At 30.3% G+C, this 25,540-nt stretch overlaps 1 protein-coding gene across 1 annotated transcript in view; it reads left to right on the forward strand.

Annotated features, from left to right (window-relative positions):
* Positions 1 to 25,540, forward strand: part of dnajc17 (DnaJ (Hsp40) homolog, subfamily C, member 17) — an 84,227-nt gene that overhangs the window by 5,221 nt on the left and 53,466 nt on the right. The window contains exons 3-5 of the mRNA XM_067366954.1: positions 2,878 to 2,936; positions 3,121 to 3,208; positions 3,300 to 3,376. Of these exons, the coding sequence (XP_067223055.1) occupies positions 2,878 to 2,936; positions 3,121 to 3,208; positions 3,300 to 3,376 (224 nt within the window). The remainder of the gene's footprint in view (positions 1 to 2,877; positions 2,937 to 3,120; positions 3,209 to 3,299; positions 3,377 to 25,540) is intronic.

Below are 25,540 nucleotides of genomic sequence, written 5' to 3' on the forward strand. Positions count from 1 at the left end.
TTATTATTTTTAACTTATGTTTATTCTTGCATATTTTTGTATTTATGTATTTATCAAATTATTTTTATATTTATTTATTTATTCCCACATGCATTTTTCATATGTAAATATTCCCTCATTTATTACAATTTGTTTTTGCTTAGTTTTGTATTTATTCTTATATTTCTGTCTCTTATATGATTTTTTTCATGTATATGATGCATAAATATGTTCTTAATTTAAGCATATATACATAAACACTGCCTTAAAAAAATAAAATAGTATTTGAATAAAATAGATCTATTTATTTAAATGAATTTAAATTAAATTAAAATAAATAAAAATTAAATTTAAAAAATACTGAAAATGACAAAAGGGGAGAGGGGAGAGGTGCTTAATTGTCATGCAAATTATATATTATTATATATAATAATTCCATGAACGCATTAATTTCTTTGTGCAAAATGTGTTTTCTTTATGCAAAATATAATTGACTAAATTTTGATGGATATTGGTTTTGATGAGAGTTCATGCACAAAGCCAACAACATCAAGCCAATATTGATCAGATATGGTGGTTTAATTCATGGGTTAAACCCGATAAAAGCACAGACTTCCAAACGGAGATGATCTGCACAATGAACAGGCTGAACAATCCAGGCAGATACGGGGCAGCATGACATAAGACGAGCGTCTGACAAGGCTAACGTGCACAAACACTCCAGCATGTGGCTTCTCTTATACCCCCCGTGACTCCGTCTGCCCAGAACATGTGCATAATCAATGCTGGGAAAATCATTCAGCGTCAAAACCCCAGAACGAGCACCTTGGCGTGTTTGGAGGGGCGTTTTTTTTCCCTTGCGGTCTCTGGAGGCTTTCAACAATTCCTGATTGAGTCAAAACTGGGAGACGAGGCATAATGGCTTATGGAGCAGGTTTGCTTTTTCCCAAATCACGGAATCTGCAGCCTCGCACGAGCCGTCCGTCTGCACCGGGGTGAGGCAAAGGTCATGTAACATTCGAACCCGCTTGCGTGCGGACGCCTTCACGGCGAAGCTCATAATCACGCAGGTATCGGGGTAACTGGAGCCGCTGGCTCCACGTGATTCCCTCTGGGGGTGAAACCGGAGCTCGCAGACGCTTGTTAGTGGAGAACAGAACCAGTCGCGCCATCAGCGAGTCATTAGGGTCTGCAGGACGTGAAGGGGCCTCGCGTGGTTCCCCTGATTGCTCTGGCGGCCCCTCGTGTGGTGCGGCAGGGACCCCCACGTTTACACGCAGGAACACAGGAGGGGATCATTAGCGGGAACAGCTTTCGTGAGAGTGCCGGCACCCGCGTTTAATGCAGGAAACGTGTTCGTTAGCAGGATGTTAGTGCTGCCCTGCGCTGGAGTCAGACTGCAACTATAAACCTGCACGATTGAGTTTGTTATATATTATAATGTGTGTGTCATATTATTGTTATTATTAATTTTTATGTATATTTTAATTATTTTGGTGGAAAGGGATAACATTAAGGAAAAATTGAAAAAATGTTTTGCAATTTGTTTTTATATGTAGATTTTTGTAATGTTGTGGAAAACAATAAAACAATAAATAAATAGTTCATTAAACTGTTTTTTAATGTCTAGGTATATGTTAAAATGTTATTATTATTATTATTATATTATATATATATATATATATATATATATGAAACATGCATATTTGTATATAAATATGTGAAATAATAAAACAATACATAAATATTAAATTAAACTGTTTTATCAAGTGTTTATGTATATGTTAATTTGTTATTCTGTGAGATTATATGAGATTTTTTAATGCTTTGTTAAAGGAATAAATCAAATAAATCTTACGTCAAACTGTTTTATTAATAATCTTTGCGTGATAAAAATAATAAAACAACAAATAAAAAGTAAATTACATTTTTTAATTGTCTATGCATATGTTAATTTATTGCTATTAATAATTTTAATGTACATTTTAAGTATTTATTTTGGGATAATGTGGGGTAAAATGTACTTTTTAATACTTTGTAAGATTAAAACAATAAATTAATAGTACATCAAACTTTTTTATTAATTATCTTTGTATGTTGAAAATAATAATAAAACAATTTTTTTTATTAGTCTATGTACATGTTAATTTATTATTATTTATAATTTTTATGTGTATTTATATTACTTATTTTGGTGGAAAAGTGTTATTGGGGTAAAATGTGTGTGTTTTTTTAATTATATAACATTTTTTAATGCTTTGTAAAATAATAAAACAATAAATAGTACATCAAACTATTTTTAATTGTCTATGTATATGTTAATTTTGTTATTATTAATATTTTTTATGTATATTTTAATAATTTATTTTGGTGGAAAGGGTAATGCGTGGTAAGAATGTACAGTTTTTCCAGTTGTATTGGGCTTTTTCTTTTTTTAATGCTTTGGAAAAGATTAAAACAAACATAAATAATTTGATATTTATGTGTTAATGTTTATCACTATTTGTATGTGTATTTTTGTATGCAGGAAAGGATAATGTGGGGTAAAATGTACAATTTTGCAATTAAACCTTTCTTTTTTTTATGTTTTGGCAAAGATTAATACAATAAATAAATAATTTTTAAAAGTTTGATGTATTGTGTGTAGATGCATACATACATTCAGATAAAAATGAAGCTAAAAATGAACACATCACAACCTCATTAACATAAGACCACCCTCATTTACATATCAGTAAATTTCATTGTGCGAAAGCATCAAACTTTTCAAAATATCATGAAAAATCCCTCTTTTGTAGGTTTTAACAGGTTCTTCAAGGACGTTCAGTGGTCTGGGTGTTACTGAGCTTTGCATTACAGTCAGATGAATCTCATTTCTTCATTGTGTGTGTTGTACAGCGGAGCTCTTCCACCAGCTGTCTCAGGCTCTGGAGGTGTTGACAGACGCCGCTGCCAAGGTGAGAACGTTTCTACATGCATCGTAAAACACAACTGCACATTAGATCAGCTTCTTCATGTACGCCAATAGGTTTCCTCTGCTGTAATCACAAGGTCAAAAATGTCCATAAATTAAAAGTAACTCAAATAATTAAAATCAAAATAAGTTTTAGAATTCCATTGATTTGTTTTTCATTCCTTCAGGCTGCTTACGACAAGGTCCGTGCTGCTAAAAAACAAGCCGAGGAGAGAAACCGGAAGCTAGATGACAAGAGGAAGAAGATTAAACTTGGTCAGCTACTCTTCCTCACTCATTCCTCTCCATTATTATGGCTTGTCAGTGTAATACTCACTGAATGACGTTTGTTTTGTGTGTTGTGTAGATCTGGAGGCGCGTGAACGGCAGGCAGACACTGTCAAAACAGAAGAGATTAAAATCACTCGCACGTTAGAAGAGGAGGTGAGAGCTTCATCTTCATTTGTGTTTCAGTCCGACAGATGGATGTTTTAGTAGTAAGACTCCTGCATTGGTGACTCTGTGCTTTTGTAGTTGTTTTGGGTCATTTTGTTCTGCCGGATGACTAGTGACCAAAGAAAAAACTAATATCTACATTTATATTCATGCATTTGCAGATGCTTTTATCCAAAACGACTTCTATTGCATTTATTTCTATCTAATGTCAATTTAAATATCCAAAATCACATTCAAACTGTAACGCTTCACCTGTCTATGGAAGCTTGTTTCTGCCACAGAATAAAAAAAAATAATTAATTGCGACTTTTTATCTCAAAATTCACTTTTTTCTTTGCAATTATGACTTTTTTCCTATCTATTTTGAGTTTAAATCCCACAATTCTGACTTTTCTCAGAATTCTGACTTTTTTCTTTTTTCTCTCTATTTGGTGTTTAAATCCCACAATTCTGACTTTTTTTCTCTGTATTTTGTTTAAATCTCACAATTCTGACTTTTTTTTCTCTGAATTGTGTTTAAATCCCACAATTCTGACTTTTTTTCTTGCAATTCTGACTTTTTCTCTGTATTTTGAGTTTAAATCTCACAATTCTGACTTTTTTTCTCTGAATTCTGTTTAAATCTTGCAATTCTGACTTTTTTTCTCTGTATTTTGAGTTTAAATCCCACAATTCTGACTTTTTTTCTTGCAATTCTGACTTTTTCTCTGAATTCTGAGTTTAAATCCCACAATTCTGACTTTCTCTGAATTCTGAGTTTTAATCTCACAATTCTGACTTTTTTTTCTCTGAATTGTGTTTAAATCTTGCAATTCTGACTTTTTTTCTCTGTATTTTGAGTTTAAATCCCACAATTCTGACTTTTTTTCTTGCAATTCTGACTTTTTCTCTGAATTCTGAGTTTAAATCTCACAATTCTGACTTTTTTTCTCTGAATTGTGTTTAAATCTTGCAATTCTGACTTTTTTTCTCTGTATTTTGAGTTTAAATCCCACAATTCTGACTTTTTTTCTCTGTATTTTGAGTTTAAATCCCACAATTCTGACTTTTTCTCTGAATTCTGAGTTTAAATCCCACAATTCTGACTTTTTTCTCTGTATTTTGTTTAAATCCCACATTTCTGACTGTTTTTCTTGCAATTCTGACTTTTTCTCTGAATTCTGAGTTTAAATCTCACAATTCTGACTTTTTTTCTCTGAATTCTGTTTAAATCTTGCAATTCTGACTTTTTTTCTCTGTATTTTGAGTTTAAATCCCACAATTCTGACTTTTTTTCTTGCAATTCTGACTTTTTCTCTGAATTCTGAGTTTAAATCCCACAATTCTGACTTTTTTCTCTGTATTTTGTTTAAATCCCACATTTCTGACTTTTTCTTACAATTCTGACCTTTTCTCTGAATTCTGAGTTTAAATCCCACAATTCTGACTTTTTTCTCTGTATTTTGTTTAAATCTCACAATTCTGACTTTTTTTCTCTGTATTCTGTTTAAATCTCACAATTCTGACTTTTTCTCTGAATTCTGAGTTTAAATCCCACAATTCTGACTTTTTTCTCTGTATTTTGTTTAAATCTCACAATTCTGACTTTTTTTCTCTGAATTCTGTTTAAATCTTGCAATTCTGACTTTTTTTCTCTGAATTCTGTTTAAATCTTGCAATTCTGACTTTTTTTCTCTGTATTTTGAGTTTAAATCCCACAATTCTGACTTTTTCTCTGAATTCTGAGTTTAAATCCCACAATTCTGACTTTTTCTCTGAATTCTGAGTTTAAATCCCACAATTCTGACTTTTTTCTCTGTATTTTGTTTAAATCCCACATTTCTGACTGTTTTTCTTGCAATTCTGACTTTTTCTCTGAATTCTGAGTTTAAATCTCACAATTCTGACTTTTTTTCTCTGAATTCTGTTTAAATCTTGCAATTCTGACTTTTTTTCTCTGTATTTTGAGTTTAAATCCCACAATTCTGACTTTTTTTCTTGCAATTCTGACTTTTTCTCTGAATTCTGAGTTTAAATCCCACAATTCTGACTTTTTTCTCTGTATTTTGTTTAAATCCCACATTTCTGACTGTTTTTCTTACAATTCTGACCTTTTCTCTGAATTCTGAGTTTAAATCCCACAATTCTGACTTTATTTCTTGCAATTCTGACTTTTTCTCTGAATTCTGAGTTTAAATCTCACAATTCTGACTTTTTCTCTGAATTCTGAGTTTAAATCTCACAATTCTGACTTTTTTTCTCTGAATTCTGTTTAAATCTTGCAATTCTGACTTTTTTTCTCTGTATTTTGAGTTTAAATCCCACAATTCTGACTTTTTTTCTTGCAATTCTGACTTTTTCTCTGAATTCTGAGTTTAAATCCCACAATTCTGACTTTTTTCTCTGTATTTTGTTTAAATCCCACATTTATGACTGTTTTTCTTACAATTCTGACCTTTTCTCTGAATTCTGAGTTTAAATCCCACAATTCTGACTTTATTTCTTGCAATTCTGACTTTTTCTCTGAATTCTGAGTTTAAATCTCACAATTCTGACTTTTTTTCTCTGAATTCTGTTTAAATCTCACAATTCTGACTTTTTTTCTCTGTATTTTGAGTTTAAATCCCACAATTCTGACTTTTTCTCTGAATTCTGAGTTTAAATCTCACAATTCTGACTTTTTTTCTCTGAATTCTGTTTAAATCTTGCAATTCTGACTTTTTTTCTCTGTATTTTGAGTTTAAATCCCACAATTCTGACTTTTTTTCTTGCAATTCTGACTTTTTCTCTGAATTCTGAGTTTAAATCCCACAATTCTGACTTTTTTCTCTGTATTTTGTTTAAATCCCACATTTCTGACTGTTTTTCTTACAATTCTGACCTTTTCTCTGAATTCTGAGTTTAAATCTCACAATTCTGACTTTATTTCTTGCAATTCTGACTTTTTCTCTGAATTCTGAGTTTAAATCTCACAATTCTGACTTTATTTCTTGCAATTCTGACTTTTTCTCTGAATTCTGAGTTTAAATCTCACAATTCTGACTTTATTTCTTGCAATTCTGACTTTTTCTCTGAATTCTGAGTTTAAATCTCACAATTCTGACTTTATTTCTTGCAATTCTGACTTTTTCTCTGAATTCTGAGTTTAAATCTCACAATTCTGACTTTTTCTCTGAATTCTGAGTTTAAATCCCACAATTCTGACTTTATTTCTTGCAATTCTGACTTTTTCTCTGAATTCTGAGTTTAAATCCCACAATTCTGACTTTTTCTCTGAATTCTGAGTTTAAATCTCACAATTCTGACTTTTTTTCTCTGAATTCTGTTTAAATCTTGCAATTCTGACTTTTTTTCTCTGTATTTTGAGTTTAAATCCCACAATTCTGACTTTTTTTCTTGCAATTCTGACTTTTTCTCTGAATTCTGAGTTTAAATCCCACAATTCTGACTTTCTCTGAATTCTGAGTTTAAATCCCACAATTCTGACTTTTTCTCTGAATTCTGAGTTTAAATCCCACAATTCTGACTTTTTTCTCTGTATTTTGTTTAAATCCCACATTTCTGACTGTTTTTCTTGCAATTCTGACTTTTTCTCTGAATTCTGAGTTTAAATCTCACAATTCTGACTTTTTTTCTCTGAATTCTGTTTAAATCTTGCAATTCTGACTTTTTTTCTCTGTATTTTGAGTTCAAATCCCACAATTCTGACTTTTTTCTCGGAATTCTGACTTTTTTTTCTTGCAATTCTGACTTTTTCTCTGAATTCTGAGTTTAAATCCCACAATTCTGACTTTTTCTCTGAATTCTGAGTTTAAATCCCACAATTCTGACTTTTTTCTCTGTATTTTGTTTAAATCCCACATTTCTGACTGTTTTTCTTGCAATTCTGACTTTTTCTCTGAATTCTGAGTTTAAATCTCACAATTCTGACTTTTTTTTTCTCTGAATTCTGTTTAAATCTTGCAATTCTGACTTTTTTCTCTGTATTTTGAGTTTAAATCCCACAATTCTGACTTTATTTCTTGCAATTCTGACTTTTTCTCTGAATTCTGAGTTTAAATCCCACAATTCTGACTTTTTCTCTGAATTCTGAGTTTAAATCTCACAATTCTGACTTTTTTTCTCTGAATTCTGTTTAAATCTTGCAATTCTGACTTTTTTTCTCTGTATTTTGAGTTTAAATCCCACAATTCTGACTTTTTTTCTTGCAATTCTGACTTTTTCTCTGAATTCTGAGTTTAAATCCCACAATTCTGACTTTTTCTCTGAATTCTGAGTTTAAATCCCACAATTCTGACTTTTTCTCTGAATTCTGAGTTTAAATCCCACAATTCTGACTTTTTTCTCTGTATTTTGTTTAAATCCCACATTTCTGACTGTTTTTCTTGCAATTCTGACTTTTTCTCTGAATTCTGAGTTTAAATCTCACAATTCTGACTTTTTTTCTCTGTATTTTGAGTTTAAATCCCACAATTCTGACTTTTTTTCTTGCAATTCTGACTTTTTCTCTGAATTCTGAGTTTAAATCCCACAATTCTGACTTTTTTCTCTGTATTTTGTTTAAATCCCACATTTCTGACTGTTTTTCTTGCAATTCTGACTTTTTCTCTGAATTCTGAGTTTAAATCTCACAATTCTGACTTTTTTTCTCTGAATTCTGTTTAAATCTTGCAATTCTGACTTTTTTTCTCTGTATTTTGAGTTTAAATCCCACATTTCTGACTGTTTTTCTTGCAATTCTGACTTTTTCTCTGAATTCTGAGTTTAAATCCCACAATTCTGACTTTTTTCTCTGTATTTTGTTTAAATCCCACATTTATGACTGTTTTTCTTACAATTCTGACCTTTTCTCTGAATTCTGAGTTTAAATCTCACAATTCTGACTTTATTTCTTGCAATTCTGACTTTTTCTCTGAATTCTGAGTTTAAATCTCACAATTCTGACTTTTTCTCTGAATTCTGAGTTTAAATCCCACAATTCTGACTTTATTTCTTGCAATTCTGACTTTTTCTCTGAATTCTGAGTTTAAATCTCACAATTCTGACTTTTTCTCTGAATTCTGAGTTTAAATCTCACAATTCTGACTTTTTTTCTCTGAATTCTGTTTAAATCTTGCAATTCTGACTTTTTTTCTCTGTATTTTGAGTTTAAATCCCACAATTCTGACTTTTTTTCTTGCAATTCTGACTTTTTCTCTGAATTCTGAGTTTAAATCCCACAATTCTGACTTTCTCTGAATTCTGAGTTTAAATCCCACAATTCTGACTTTTTCTCTGAATTCTGAGTTTAAATCCCACAATTCTGACTTTTTTCTCTGTATTTTGTTTAAATCCCACATTTCTGACTGTTTTTCTTGCAATTCTGACTTTTTCTCTGAATTCTGAGTTTAAATCTCACAATTCTGACTTTTTTTCTCTGAATTCTGTTTAAATCTTGCAATTCTGACTTTTTTTCTCTGTATTTTGAGTTTAAATCCCACAATTCTGACTTTTTTCTTGCAATTCTGACTTTTTCTCTGAATTCTGAGTTTAAATCCCACAATTCTGACTTTTTTCTTACAATTCTGACCTTTTCTCTGAATTCTGAGTTTAAATCTCACAATTCTGACTTTATTTCTTGCAATTCTGACTTTTTCTCTGAATTCTGAGTTTAAATCCCACAATTCTGACTTTTTTCTCTGTATTTTGTTTAAATCCCACATTTCTGACTGTTTTTCTTACAATTCTGACCTTTTCTCTGAATTCTGAGTTTAAATCCCACAATTCTGACTTTTTTTCTTGCAATTCTGACTTTTTCTCTGAATTCTGAGTTTAAATCCCACAATTCTGACTTTTTTCTCTGTATTTTGTTTAAATCCCACATTTCTGACTGTTTTTCTTACAATTCTGACCTTTTCTCTGAATTCTGAGTTTAAATCTCACAATTCTGACTTTTTTTCTCTGAATTCTGTTTAAATCTTGCAATTCTGACTTTTTTTCTCTGTATTTTGAGTTCAAATCCCACAATTCTGACTTTTTTCTCGGAATTCTGACTTTTTTTTCTTGCAATTCTGACTTTCTCTGAATTCTGAGTTTTAATCTCACAATTCTGACTTTTTTTTCTCGGAATTCTGTTTAAATCTTGCAATTCTGACTTTTTTCTCTATTTTGAGTTTAAATCCCACAATTCTGACTTTTTTTCTTGCAATTCTGACTTTTTCTCTGAATTCTGAGTTTAAATCCCACAATTCTGACTTTTTCTCTGAATTCTGAGTTTAAATCCCACAATTCTGACTTTTTTCTCTGTATTTTGTTTAAATCCCACATTTCTGACTGTTTTTCTTGCAATTCTGACTTTTTCTCTGAATTCTGAGTTTAAATCTCACAATTCTGACTTTTTTTCTCTGAATTCTGTTTAAATCTTGCAATTCTGACTTTTTTCTCTGTATTTTGAGTTTAAATCCCACAATTCTGACTTTTTTCTCTGTATTTTGTTTAAAACCCACATTTCTGACTGTTTTTCTTACAATTCTGACCTTTTCTCTGAATTCTGAGTTTAAATCTCACAATTCTGACTTTTTCTCTGAATTCTGAGTTTAAATCTCACAATTCTGACTTTTTTTCTCTGAATTCTGTTTAAATCTTGCAATTCTGACTTTTTTTCTCTGTATTTTGAGTTTAAATCCCACAATTCTGACTTTTTTTCTTGCAATTCTGACTTTTTCTCTGAATTCTGAGTTTAAATCCCACAATTCTGACTTTTTTCTCTGTATTTTGTTTAAATCCCACATTTCTGACTGTTTTTCTTACAATTCTGACCTTTTCTCTGAATTCTGAGTTTAAATCCCACAATTCTGACTTTTTTCTCTGTATTTTGTTTAAATCCCACATTTCTGACTGTTTTTCTTACAATTCTGACCTTTTCTCTGAATTCTGAGTTTAAATCCCACAATTCTGACTTTATTTCTTGCAATTCTGACTTTTTCTCTGAATTCTGAGTTTAAATCTCACAATTCTGACTTTATTTCTTGCAATTCTGACTTTTTCTCTGAATTCTGAGTTTAAATCTCACAATTCTGACTTTTTTTCTCTGAATTCTGTTTAAATCTTGCAATTCTGACTTTTTTTCTCTGTATTTTGAGTTTAAATCCCACAATTCTGACTTTTTCTCTGAATTCTGAGTTTAAATCTCACAATTCTGACTTTTTTTCTCTGAATTCTGTTTAAATCTCACAATTCTGACTTTTTCTCTGAATTCTGAGTTTAAATCCCACAATTCTGACTTTTTTTCTTGCAATTCTGACTTTTTCTCTGAATTCTGAGTTTAAATCCCACAATTCTGACTTTTTTCTCTGTATTTTGTTTAAATCCCACATTTCTGACTGTTTTTCTTACAATTCTGACTTTTTCTCTGAATTCTGAGTTTAAATCTCACAATTCTGACTTTTTTTCTCTGAATTCTGTTTAAATCTCACAATTCTGACTTTTTCTCTGAATTCTGAGTTTAAATCCCACAATTCTGACTTTTTTTCTTGCAATTCTGACTTTTTCTCTGAATTCTGAGTTTAAATCTCACAATTCTGACTTTTTTTCTCTGAATTCTGTTTAAATCTCACAATTCTGACTTTTTCTCTGTATTTTGAGTTTAAATCCCACAATTCTGACTTTTTTTCTTGCAATTCTGACTTTTTCTCTGAATTCTGAGTTTAAATCCCACAATTCTGACTTTTTTCTCTGTATTTTGTTTAAATCCCACATTTCTGACTGTTTTTCTTACAATTCTGACTTTTTCTCTGAATTCTGAGTTTAAATCTCACAATTCTGACTTTTTTTCTCTGAATTCTGTTTAAATCTTGCAATTCTGACTTTTTTTCTCTGTATTTTGAGTTCAAATCCCACAATTCTGACTTTTTTCTCGGAATTCTGACTTTTTTTTCTTGCAATTCTGACTTTCTCTGAATTCTGAGTTTTAATCTCACAATTCTGACTTTTTTTTTCTCGGAATTCTGTTTAAATCTTGCAATTCTGACTTTTTTCTCTATTTTGAGTTTAAATCCCACAATTCTGACTTGTTTTCTTGCAATTCTGACTTTTTCTCTGAATTCTGAGTTTAAATCCCACAATTCTGACTTTTTCTCTGTATTTTGAGTTTAAATCCCACAATTCTGACTTTTTTTCTCTGTATTTTGTTTAAATCCCACATTTCTGACAGTTTTTCTTGCAATTCTGACCTTTTGTCTGAATTCTGAGTTTAAATCTCACAATTCTGACTTTTTTTCTCTGAATTCTGTTTAAATCTTGCAATTCTGACTTTTTTTCTCTGTATTTTGAGTTCAAATCCCACAATTCTGACTTTTTTCTCGGAATTCTGACTTTTTTTTCTTGCAATTCTGACTTTCTCTGAATTCTGAGTTTTAATCTCACAATTCTGACTTTTTTTTTCTCGGAATTCTGTTTAAATCTTGCAATTCTGACTTTTTTCTCTATTTTGAGTTTAAATCCCACAATTCTGACTTGTTTTCTTGCAATTCTGACTTTTTCTCTGAATTCTGAATTTAAATCTCACAATTCTGACTTTTTTTTCTCTGAATTCTGTTTAAATCTTGCAATTCTGACTTTTTTCTCTGTATTTTGAGTTTAAATCCCACAATTCTGACTTTTTTCTCTGTATTTTGTTTAAATCCCACATTTCTGACTGTTTTTCTTACAATTCTGACCTTTTCTCTGAATTCTGAGTTTAAATCCCACAATTCTGACTTTATTTCTTGCAATTCTGACTTTTTCTCTGAATTCTGAGTTTAAATCTCACAATTCTGACTTTATTTCTTGCAATTCTGACTTTTTCTCTGAATTCTGAGTTTAAATCTCACAATTCTGACTTTTTTTCTCTGAATTCTGTTTAAATCTTGCAATTCTGACTTTTTTTCTCTGTATTTTGAGTTTAAATCCCACAATTCTGACTTTTTCTCTGAATTCTGAGTTTAAATCTCACAATTCTGACTTTTTTTCTCTGAATTCTGTTTAAATCTCACAATTCTGACTTTTTCTCTGAATTCTGAGTTTAAATCCCACAATTCTGACTTTTTTCTTGCAATTCTGACTTTTTCTCTGAATTCTGAGTTTAAATCCCACAATTCTGACTTTTTTCTCTGTATTTTGTTTAAATCCCACATTTCTGACTGTTTTTCTTACAATTCTGACTTTTTCTCTGAATTCTGAGTTTAAATCTCACAATTCTGACTTTTTTCTCTGTATTTTGTTTAAATCCCACATTTCTGACTGTTTTTCTTACAATTCTGACTTTTTCTCTGAATTCTGAGTTTAAATCTCACAATTCTGACTTTTTTTCTCTGAATTCTGTTTAAATCTTGCAATTCTGACTTTTTTTCTCTGTATTTTGAGTTCAAATCCCACAATTCTGACTTTTTTCTCGGAATTCTGACTTTTTTTTCTTGCAATTCTGACTTTCTCTGAATTCTGAGTTTTAATCTCACAATTCTGACTTTTTTTTTCTCTGAATTCTGTTTAAATCTTGCAATTCTGACTTTTTTCTCTATTTTGAGTTTAAATCCCACAATTCTGACTTGTTTTCTTGCAATTCTGACTTTTTCTCTGAATTCTGAGTTTAAATCTCACAATTCTGACTTTTTTCTCTGTATTTTGTTTAAATCCCACATTTCTGACTGTTTTTCTTACAATTCTGACTTTTTCTCTGAATTCTGAGTTTAAATCTCACAATTCTGACTTTTTTTCTCTGAATTCTGTTTAAATCTTGCAATTCTGACTTTTTTTCTCTGTATTTTGAGTTCAAATCCCACAATTCTGACTTTTTTCTCGGAATTCTGACTTTTTTTTCTTGCAATTCTGACTTTCTCTGAATTCTGAGTTTTAATCTCACAATTCTGACTTTTTTTTTCTCGGAATTCTGTTTAAATCTTGCAATTCTGACTTTTTTCTCTATTTTGAGTTTAAATCCCACAATTCTGACTTGTTTTCTTGCAATTCTGACTTTTTCTCTGAATTCTGAGTTTAAATCCCACAATTCTGACTTTTTCTCTGTATTTTGAGTTTAAATCCCACAATTCTGACTTTTTTTCTCTGTATTTTGTTTAAATCCCACATTTCTGACAGTTTTTCTTGCAATTCTGACCTTTTGTCTGAATTCTGAGTTTAAATCTCACAATTCTGACTTTTTTTCTCTGAATTCTGTTTAAATCTTGCAATTCTGACTTTTTTTCTCTGTATTTTGAGTTCAAATCCCACAATTCTGACTTTTTTCTCGGAATTCTGACTTTTTTTTCTTGCAATTCTGACTTTCTCTGAATTCTGAGTTTTAATCTCACAATTCTGACTTTTTTTTTCTCGGAATTCTGTTTAAATCTTGCAATTCTGACTTTTTTCTCTATTTTGAGTTTAAATCCCACAATTCTGACTTGTTTTCTTGCAATTCTGACTTTTTCTCTGAATTCTGAATTTAAATCTCACAATTCTGACTTTTTTTTCTCTGAATTCTGTTTAAATCTTGCAATTCTGACTTTTTTCTCTGTATTTTGAGTTTAAATCCCACAATTCTGACTTTTTTCTCTGTATTTTGTTTAAATCCCACATTTCTGACTGTTTTTCTTACAATTCTGACCTTTTCTCTGAATTCTGAGTTTAAATCCCACAATTCTGACTTTATTTCTTGCAATTCTGACTTTTTCTCTGAATTCTGAGTTTAAATCTCACAATTCTGACTTTTTCTCTGAATTCTGAGTTTAAATCTCACAATTCTGACTTTTTTTCTCTGAATTCTGTTTAAATCTTGCAATTCTGACTTTTTTTCTCTGTATTTTGAGTTTAAATCCCACAATTCTGACTTTTTTTCTTGCAATTCTGACTTTTTCTCTGAATTCTGAGTTTAAATCCCACAATTCTGACTTTTTTCTCTGTATTTTGTTTAAATCCCACATTTCTGACTGTTTTTCTTACAATTCTGACCTTTTCTCTGAATTCTGAGTTTAAATCCCACAATTCTGACTTTATTTCTTGCAATTCTGACTTTTTTTCTCTGTATTTTGAGTTTAAATCCCACAATTCTGACTTTTTCTCTGAATTCTGAGTTTAAATCTCACAATTCTGACTTTATTTCTTGCAATTCTGACTTTTTCTCTGAATTCTGAGTTTAAATCTCACAATTCTGACTTTTTTTCTCTGAATTCTGTTTAAATCTTGCAATTCTGACTTTTTTTCTCTGTATTTTGAGTTTAAATCCCACAATTCTGACTTTTTCTCTGAATTCTGAGTTTAAATCTCACAATTCTGACTTTTTTTCTCTGAATTCTGTTTAAATCTCACAATTCTGACTTTTTCTCTGAATTCTGAGTTTAAATCCCACAATTCTGACTTTTTTTCTTGCAATTCTGACTTTTTCTCTGAATTCTGAGTTTAAATCCCACAATTCTGACTTTTTTCTCTGTATTTTGTTTAAATCCCACATTTCTGACTGTTTTTCTTACAATTCTGACCTTTTCTCTGAATTCTGAGTTTAAATCCCACAATTCTGACTTTTTTCTCTGTAGATTGTTTAAATCCCACATTTCTGACTGTTTTTCTTGCAATTCTGACTTTTTCTCTGAATTCTGAGTTTAAATCTCACAATTCTGACTTTTTTTTTCTCTGAATTCTGTTTAAATCTTGCAATTCTGACTTTTTTCTCTGTATTTTGAGTTTAAATCCCACAATTCTGACTTTTTTCTCGGAATTCTGACTTTTTTTTCTTGCAATTCTGACTTTCTCTGAATTCTGAGTTTTAAATCTCACAATTCTGACTTTTTTTCTCTGAATTCTGTTTAAATCTTGCAATTCTGACTTTTTTCTCTATTTTGAGTTTAAATCCCACAATTCTGACTTTTTTTCTTGCAATTCTGACTTTTTCTCTGAATTCTGAGTTTAAATCCCACAATTCTGACTTTTTCTCTGTAATTTGATTTTAAATCCCACAATTCTGACTTTTTTTCTCGGTATTATGTTTAAATCCCACATTTCTGACAGTTTTTCTTGCAATTCTGACCTTTTGTCTGAATTCTGAGTTTAAATCTCACAATTCTGACTTTTTTTCTCTGAATTCTGTTTAAATCTTGCAATTCTGACTTTTTTTGTATGTATTTTTAGTTCAAATCCCACAATTCTGACTTTTTCTCGCAATTCTGACTTTTTTTTCTTGCAATTCTGACTTTCTCTGAATTCTGAGTTTTAATCACACAATTCTGACTTTTTTTTTCTCGGAATTCTGTTTAAATCTTGCAATTCTGACTTTTTTTCTCTATTTTGAGTTTAAATCCCACAATTCTGACTTGTTTTCTTGCAATTCTGACTTTTTCTCTGAATTCTGAATTTAAATCTCACAATTCTGACTTTTTTTTCTCTGAATTCTGTTTAAATCTTGCAATTCTGACTTTTTTCTCTGTATTTTGAGTTTAAATCCCACAATTCTGACTTTTTTCTCTGTATTTTGTTTAAATCCCACATTTCTGACTGTTTTTCTTACAATTCTGACCTTTTCTCTGAATTCTGAGTTTAAATCCCACAATTCTGACTTTATTTCTCTGCAATTCTGACTTTAAATTTCTCTGAATTCTGAGTTTAAATCTCACAATTCTGACTTTTTTCTCTGAATTCTGAGTTTAAATCTCACAATTCTGACTTTTTCTCTTTTTTCTCTGTTTTTCTTACAATTCTGACTTTTTCTCTGAATTCTGAGTTTAAATCTCACAATTCTGACTTTTTCTCTGAATTCTAAATCTCTGTTCTGACTTCTCTGAATTCTGTTTAAATCTCTGCAATTCTGACTTTTTTCTCTGTTTAAATCCCACATTTCTGACTGTTTTTCTTGCAATTCTGACTTTTTCTCTGAATTCTGAGTTTAAATCCCACAATTCTGACTTTTTTCTCTGTATTTTGTTTAAATCCCACATTTATGACTGTTTTTCTTACAATTCTGACCTTTTCTCTGAATTCTGAGTTTAAATCCCACAATTCTGACTTTTTTCTCTGACTTTATTTCTTGCAATTCTGACTTTTTCTCTGAATTCTGAGTTTAAATCCCACAATTCTGACTCACTTCTGACTGTTCTTTTATTTCTTGCAATTCTGACTTTTTCTCTGAATTCTGAGTTTAAATCTCACAATTCTGACTTTTTCTCTGAATTCTGTTTAAATCTTGCAATTCTGACTTTTTTTCTCTGTATTTTGAGTTTAAATCCCACAATTCTGACTTTTTCTCTGAATTCTGAGTTTAAATCTCACAATTCTGACTTTTTCTCTGAATTCTGAGTTTAAATCTCACAATTCTGACTTTTTCTCTGAATTCTGAGTTTAAATCCCACAATTCTGACTTTTTTTCTTGCAATTCTGACTTTTTCTCTGAATTCTGAGTTTAAATCCCACAATTCTGACTTTTTCTCTGAATTCTGAGTTTAAATCCCACAATTCTGACTTTTTCTCTGAATTCTGAGTTTAAATCCCACAATTCTGACTTTTTTCTCTGTATTTTGTTTAAATCCCACATTTCTGACTGTTTTTCTTGCAATTCTGACTTTTTCTCTGAATTCTGAGTTTAAATCTCACAATTCTGACTTTTTTTCTCTGTATTTTGAGTTTAAATCCCACAATTCTGACTTTTTTTCTTGCAATTCTGACTTTTTCTCTGAATTCTGAGTTTAAATCCCACAATTCTGACTTTTTTCTCTGTATTTTGTTTAAATCCCACATTTCTGACTGTTTTTCTTGCAATTCTGACTTTTTCTCTGAATTCTGAGTTTAAATCTCACAATTCTGACTTTTTTTCTCTGAATTCTGTTTAAATCTTGCAATTCTGACTTTTTTTCTCTGTATTTTGAGTTTAAATCCCACATTTCTGACTGTTTTTCTTGCAATTCTGACTTTTTCTCTGAATTCTGAGTTTAAATCCCACAATTCTGACTTTTTTCTCTGTATTTTGTTTAAATCCCACATTTCTGACTGTTTTTCTTACAATTCTGACCTTTTCTCTGAATTCTGAGTTTAAATCTCACAATTCTGACTTTATTTCTTGCAATTCTGACTTTTTCTCTGAATTCTGAGTTTAAATCTCACAATTCTGACTTTTTCTCTGAATTCTGAGTTTAAATCCCACAATTCTGACTTTATTTCTTGCAATTCTGACTTTTTCTCTGAATTCTGAGTTTAAATCTCACAATTCTGACTTTTTCTCTGAATTCTGAGTTTAAATCTCACAATTCTGACTTTTTTTCTCTGAATTCTGTTTAAATCTTGCAATTCTGACTTTTTTTCTCTGTATTTTGAGTTTAAATCCCACAATTCTGACTTTTTTTCTTGCAATTCTGACTTTTTCTCTGAATTCTGAGTTTAAATCCCACAATTCTGACTTTCTCTGAATTCTGAGTTTAAATCCCACAATTCTGACTTTTTCTCTGAATTCTGAGTTTAAATCCCACAATTCTGACTTTTTTCTCTGTATTTTGTTTAAATCCCACATTTCTGACTGTTTTTCTTGCAATTCTGACTTTTTCTCTGAATTCTGAGTTTAAATCTCACAATTCTGACTTTTTTTCTCTGAATTCTGTTTAAATCTTGCAATTCTGACTTTTTTTCTCTGTATTTTGAGTTTAAATCCCACAATTCTGACTTTTTTTCTTGCAATTCTGACTTTTTCTCTGAATTCTGAGTTTAAATCCCACAATTCTGACTTTTTTCTTACAATTCTGACCTTTTCTCTGAATTCTGAGTTTAAATCTCACAATTCTGACTTTATTTCTTGCAATTCTGACTTTTTCTCTGAATTCTGAGTTTAAATCCCACAATTCTGACTTTTTTCTCTGTATTTTGTTTAAATCCCACATTTCTGACTGTTTTTCTTACAATTCTGACCTTTTCTCTGAATTCTGAGTTTAAATCCCACAATTCTGACTTTTTTTCTTGCAATTCTGACTTTTTCTCTGAATTCTGAGTTTAAATCCCACAATTCTGACTTTTTTCTCTGTATTTTGTTTAAATCCCACATTTCTGACTGTTTTTCTTACAATTCTGACCTTTTCTCTGAATTCTGAGTTTAAATCTCACAATTCTGACTTTTTTTCTCTGAATTCTGTTTAAATCTTGCAATTCTGACTTTTTTTCTCTGTATTTTGAGTTCAAATCCCACAATTCTGACTTTTTTCTCGGAATTCTGACTTTTTTTTCTTGCAATTCTGACTTTCTCTGAATTCTGAGTTTTAATCTCACAATTCTGACTTTTTTTTCTCGGAATTCTGTTTAAATCTTGCAATTCTGACTTTTTTCTCTATTTTGAGTTTAAATCCCACAATTCTGACTTTTTTTCTTGCAATTCTGACTTTTTCTCTGAATTCTGAGTTTAAATCCCACAATTCTGACTTTTTCTCTGAATTCTGAGTTTAAATCCCACAATTCTGACTTTTTTCTCTGTATTTTGTTTAAATCCCACATTTCTGACTGTTTTTCTTGCAATTCTGACTTTTTCTCTGAATTCTGAGTTTAAATCTCACAATTCTGACTTTTTTTCTCTGAATTCTGTTTAAATCTCACAATTCTGACTTTTTTTCTTGCAATTCTGACTTTTTTCTCTGTATTTTGAGTTTAAATCCCACAATTCTGACTTTTTTCTCTGTATTTTGTTTAAAACCCACATTTCTGACTGTTTTTCTTACAATTCTGACCTTTTCTCTGAATTCTGAGTTTAAATCTCACAATTCTGACTTTTTCTCTGAATTCTGAGTTTAAATCTCACAATTCTGACTTTTTTTCTCTGAATTCTGTTTAAATCTTGCAATTCTGACTTTTTTTCTCTGTATTTTGAGTTTAAATCCCACAATTCTGACTTTTTTTCTTGCAATTCTGACTTTTTCTCTGAATTCTGAGTTTAAATCCCACAATTCTGACTTTTTTCTCTGTATTTTGTTTAAATCCCACATTTCTGACTGTTTTTCTTACAATTCTGACCTTTTCTCTGAATTCTGAGTTTAAATCCCACAATTCTGACTTTTTTCTCTGTATTTTGTTTAAATCCCACATTTCTGACTGTTTTTCTTACAATTCTGACCTTTTCTCTGAATTCTGAGTTTAAATCCCACAATTCTGACTTTATTTCTTGCAATTCTGACTTTTTCTCTGAATTCTGAGTTTAAATCTCACAATTCTGACTTTATTTCTTGCAATTCTGACTTTTTCTCTGAATTCTGAGTTTAAATCTCACAATTCTGACTTTTTTTCTCTGAATTCTGTTTAAATCTTGCAATTCTGACTTTTTTTCTCTGTATTTTGAGTTTAAATCCCACAATTCTGACTTTTTCTCTGAATTCTGAGTTTAAATCTCACAATTCTGACTTTTTCTCTGAATTCTGTTTAAATCTCACAATTCTGACTTTTTCTCTGAATTCTGAGTTTAAATCCCACAATTCTGACTTTTTTTCTTGCAATTCTGACTTTTTCTCTGAATTCTGAGTTTAAATCCCACAATTCTGACTTTTTTCTCTGTATTTTGTTTAAATCCCACATTTCTGACTGTTTTTCTTACAATTCTGACTTTTTCTCTGAATTCTGAGTTTAAATCTCACAATTCTGACTTTTTTTCTCTGAATTCTGTTTAAATCTCACAATTCTGACTTTTTCTCTGAATTCTGAGTTTAAATCCCACAATTCTGACTTTTTTTCTTGCAATTCTGACTTTTTCTCTGAATTCTGAGTTTAAATCCCACAATTCTGACTTTTTTCTCTGTATTTTGTTTAAATCCCACATTTCTGACTGTTTTTCTTACAATTCTGACTTTTTCTCTGAATTCTGAGTTTAAATCTCACAATTCTGACTTTTTTTCTCTGAATTCTGTTTAAATCTTGCAATTCTGACTTTTTTTCTCTGTATTTTGAGTTCAAATCCCACAATTCTGACTTTTTTCTCGGAATTCTGACTTTTTTTTCTTGCAATTCTGACTTTCTCTGAATTCTGAGTTTTAATCTCACAATTCTGACTTTTTTTTTCTCGGAATTCTGTTTAAATCTTGCAATTCTGACTTTTTTCTCTATTTTGAGTTTAAATCCCACAATTCTGACTTGTTTTCTTGCAATTCTGACTTTTTCTCTGAATTCTGAGTTTAAATCCCACAATTCTGACTTTTTCTCTGTATTTTGAGTTTAAATCCCACAATTCTGACTTTTTTTCTCTGTATTTTGTTTAAATCCCACATTTCTGACAGTTTTTCTTGCAATTCTGACCTTTTGTCTGAATTCTGAGTTTAAATCTCACAATTCTGACTTTTTTTCTCTGAATTCTGTTTAAATCTTGCAATTCTGACTTTTTTTCTCTGTATTTTGAGTTCAAATCCCACAATTCTGACTTTTTTCTCGGAATTCTGACTTTTTTTTCTTGCAATTCTGACTTTCTCTGAATTCTGAGTTTTAATCTCACAATTCTGACTTTTTTTTTCTCGGAATTCTGTTTAAATCTTGCAATTCTGACTTTTTTCTCTATTTTGAGTTTAAATCCCACAATTCTGACTTTTTTCTCTGTATTTTGTTTAAATCCCACATTTCTGACTGTTTTTCTTACAATTCTGACCTTTTCTCTGAATTCTGAGTTTAAATCCCACAATTCTGACTTTATTTCTTGCAATTCTGACTTTTTCTCTGAATTCTGAGTTTAAATCTCACAATTCTGACTTTATTTCTTGCAATTCTGACTTTTTCTCTGAATTCTGAGTTTAAATCTCACAATTCTGACTTTTTTTCTCTGAATTCTGTTTAAATCTTGCAATTCTGACTTTTTTTCTCTGTATTTTGAGTTTAAATCCCACAATTCTGACTTTTTCTCTGAATTCTGAGTTTAAATCTCACAATTCTGACTTTTTTTCTCTGAATTCTGTTTAAATCTCACAATTCTGACTTTTTCTCTGAATTCTGAGTTTAAATCCCACAATTCTGACTTTTTTTCTTGCAATTCTGACTTTTTCTCTGAATTCTGAGTTTAAATCCCACAATTCTGACTTTTTTCTCTGTATTTTGTTTAAATCCCACATTTCTGACTGTTTTTCTTACAATTCTGACTTTTTCTCTGAATTCTGAGTTTAAATCTCACAATTCTGACTTTTTTCTCTGTATTTTGTTTAAATCCCACATTTCTGACTGTTTTTCTTACAATTCTGACTTTTTCTCTGAATTCTGAGTTTAAATCTCACAATTCTGACTTTTTTTCTCTGAATTCTGTTTAAATCTTGCAATTCTGACTTTTTTTCTCTGTATTTTGAGTTCAAATCCCACAATTCTGACTTTTTTCTCGGAATTCTGACTTTTTTTTCTTGCAATTCTGACTTTCTCTGAATTCTGAGTTTTAATCTCACAATTCTGACTTTTTTTTTCTCGGAATTCTGTTTAAATCTTGCAATTCTGACTTTTTTCTCTATTTTGAGTTTAAATCCCACAATTCTGACTTGTTTTCTTGCAATTCTGACTTTTTCTCTGAATTCTGAGTTTAAATCTCACAATTCTGACTTTTTTCTCTGTATTTTGTTTAAATCCCACATTTCTGACTGTTTTTCTTACAATTCTGACTTTTTCTCTGAATTCTGAGTTTAAATCTCACAATTCTGACTTTTTTTCTCTGAATTCTGTTTAAATCTTGCAATTCTGACTTTTTTTCTCTGTATTTTGAGTTCAAATCCCACAATTCTGACTTTTTTCTCGGAATTCTGACTTTTTTTTCTTGCAATTCTGACTTTCTCTGAATTCTGAGTTTAAATCTCACAATTCTGACTTTTTTTTTCTCGGAATTCTGTTTAAATCTTGCAATTCTGACTTTTTTCTCTATTTTGAGTTTAAATCCCACAATTCTGACTTGTTTTCTTGCAATTCTGACTTTTTCTCTGAATTCTGAGTTTAAATCCCACAATTCTGACTTTTTCTCTGTATTTTGAGTTTAAATCTCACAATTCTGACTTTTTTTCTGAATTCTGAGTTTAAATCCCACAATTCTGACTTTTCTCTGTATTTTGAGTTTAAATCCCACAATTCTGACTTTATTTCTTGCAATTCTGACTTTTCTCTGAATTCTGAGTTTAAATCTCACAATTCTGACTTTTTCTCTGAATTCTGAGTTTAAATCCCACAATTCTGACTTTTTCTCTGTATTTTGAGTTTAAATCTCACAATTCTGACTTTTTTTCTGAATTCTGAGTTTAAATCCCACAATTCTGACTTTTTCTCTGAATTCTGAGTTTAAATCCCACAATTCTGACTTTTTTTCTCTGTATTTTGTTTAAATCCCACATTTCTGACAGTTTTTCTTGCAATTCTGACCTTTTGTCTGAATTCTGAGTTTAAATCTCACAATTCTGACTTTTTTTCTCTGAATTCTGTTTAAATCTTGCAATTCTGACTTTTTTTCTCTGTATTTTGAGTTCAAATCCCACAATTCTGACTTTTTTCTCGGAATTCTGACTTTTTTTTCTTGCAATTCTGACTTTCTCTGAATTCTGAGTTTTAATCTCACAATTCTGACTTTTTTTTTCTCGGAATTCTGTTTAAATCTTGCAATTCTGACTTTTTTCTCTATTTTGAGTTTAAATCCCACAATTCTGACTTGTTTTCTTGCAATTCTGACTTTTTCTCTGAATTCTGAATTTAAATCTCACAATTCTGACTTTTTTTTCTCTGAATTCTGTTTAAATCTTGCAATTATGACTTTTTTCTCTGTATTTTGAGTTTAAATCCCACAATTCTGACTTTTTTCTCTGTATTTTGTTTAAATCCCACATTTCTGACTGTTTTTCTTACAATTCTGACCTTTTCTCTGAATTCTGAGTTTAAATCCCACAATTCTGACTTTATTTCTTGCAATTCTGACTTTTTCTCTGAATTCTGAGTTTAAATCTCACAATTCTGACTTTTTTTCTCTGAATTCTGTTTAAATCTTGCAATTCTGACTTTTTTTCTCTGTATTTTGAGTTTAAATCCCACAATTCTGACTTTTTTTCTTGCAATTCTGACTTTTTCTCTGAATTCTGAGTTTAAATCCCACAATTCTGACTTTTTTCTCTGTATTTTGTTTAAATCCCACATTTCTGACTGTTTTTCTTACAATTCTGACCTTTTCTCTGAATTCTGAGTTTAAATCCCACAATTCTGACTTTTTTCTCTGTATTTTGTTTAAATCCCACATTTCTGACTGTTTTTCTTACAATTCTGACCTTTTCTCTGAATTCTGAGTTTAAATCCCACAATTCTGACTTTATTTCTTGCAATTCTGACTTTTTTTCTCTGTATTTTGAGTTTAAATCCCACAATTCTGACTTTTTCTCTGAATTCTGAGTTTAAATCTCACAATTCTGACTTTATTTCTTGCAATTCTGACTTTTTCTCTGAATTCTGAGTTTAAATCTCACAATTCTGACTTTTTTTCTCTGAATTCTGTTTAAATCTTGCAATTCTGACTTTTTTTCTCTGTATTTTGAGTTTAAATCCCACAATTCTGACTTTTTCTCTGAATTCTGAGTTTAAATCTCACAATTCTGACTTTTTTTCTCTGAATTCTGTTTAAATCTCACAATTCTGACTTTTTCTCTGAATTCTGAGTTTAAATCCCACAATTCTGACTTTTTTTCTTGCAATTCTGACTTTTTCTCTGAATTCTGAGTTTAAATCCCACAATTCTGACTTTTTTCTCTGTATTTTGTTTAAATCCCACATTTCTGACTGTTTTTCTTACAATTCTGACCTTTTCTCTGAATTCTGAGTTTAAATCCCACAATTCTGACTTTTTTCTCTGTATTTTGTTTAAATCCCACATTTCTGACTGTTTTTCTTACAATTCTGACCTTTTCTCTGAATTCTGAGTTTAAATCCCACAATTCTGACTTTATTTCTTGCAATTCTGACTTTTTCTCTGAATTCTGAGTTTAAATCTCACAATTCTGACTTTATTTCTTGCAATTCTGACTTTTTCTCTGAATTCTGAGTTTAAATCTCACAATTCTGACTTTTTTTCTCTGAATTCTGTTTAAATCTTGCAATTCTGACTTTTTTTCTCTGTATTTTGAGTTTAAATCCCACAATTCTGACTTTTTCTCTGAATTCTGAGTTTAAATCTCACAATTCTGACTTTTTTTCTCTGAATTCTGTTTAAATCTCACAATTCTGACTTTTTCTCTGAATTCTGAGTTTAAATCCCACAATTCTGACTTTTTTTCTTGCAATTCTGACTTTTTCTCTGAATTCTGAGTTTAAATCCCACAATTCTGACTTTTTTCTCTGTATTTTGTTTAAATCCCACATTTCTGACTGTTTTTCTTACAATTCTGACTTTTTCTCTGAATTCTGAGTTTAAATCTCACAATTCTGACTTTTTTTCTCTGAATTCTGTTTAAATCTTGCAATTCTGACTTTTTTTCTCTGTATTTTGAGTTCAAATCCCACAATTCTGACTTTTTTCTCGGAATTCTGACTTTTTTTTCTTGCAATTCTGACTTTCTCTGAATTCTGAGTTTTAATCTCACAATTCTGACTTTTTTTCTCTCAGAATTCTGTTTAAATCTTGCAATTCTGACTTTTTTCTCTATTTTGAGTTTAAATCCCACAATTCTGACTTGTTTTCTTGCAATTCTGACTTTTTCTCTGAATTCTGAGTTTAAATCCCACAATTCTGACTTTTTCTCTGTATTTTGAGTTTAAATCCCACAATTCTGACTTTTTTTCTCTGTATTTTGTTTAAATCCCACATTTCTGACAGTTTTTCTTGCAATTCTGACCTTTTGTCTGAATTCTGAGTTTAAATCTCACAATTCTGACTTTTTTTCTCTGAATTCTGTTTAAATCTTGCAATTCTGACTTTTTTTCTCTGTATTTTGAGTTCAAATCCCACAATTCTGACTTTTTTCTCGGAATTCTGACTTTTTTTTCTTGCAATTCTGACTTTCTCTGAATTCTGAGTTTTAATCTCACAATTCTGACTTTTTTTTCTCGGAATTCTGTTTAAATCTTGCAATTCTGACTTTTTTCTCTATTTTGAGTTTAAATCCCACAATTCTGACTTGTTTTCTTGCAATTCTGACTTTTTCTCTGAATTCTGAATTTAAATCTCACAATTCTGACTTTTTTTTCTCTGAATTCTGTTTAAATCTTGCAATTCTGACTTTTTTCTCTGTATTTTGA

Source organism: Chanodichthys erythropterus, chromosome 18 (genome assembly GCF_024489055.1).
Source record: "Chanodichthys erythropterus isolate Z2021 chromosome 18, ASM2448905v1, whole genome shotgun sequence".
Lineage (NCBI taxonomy): Eukaryota > Metazoa > Chordata > Actinopteri > Cypriniformes > Xenocyprididae > Chanodichthys > Chanodichthys erythropterus.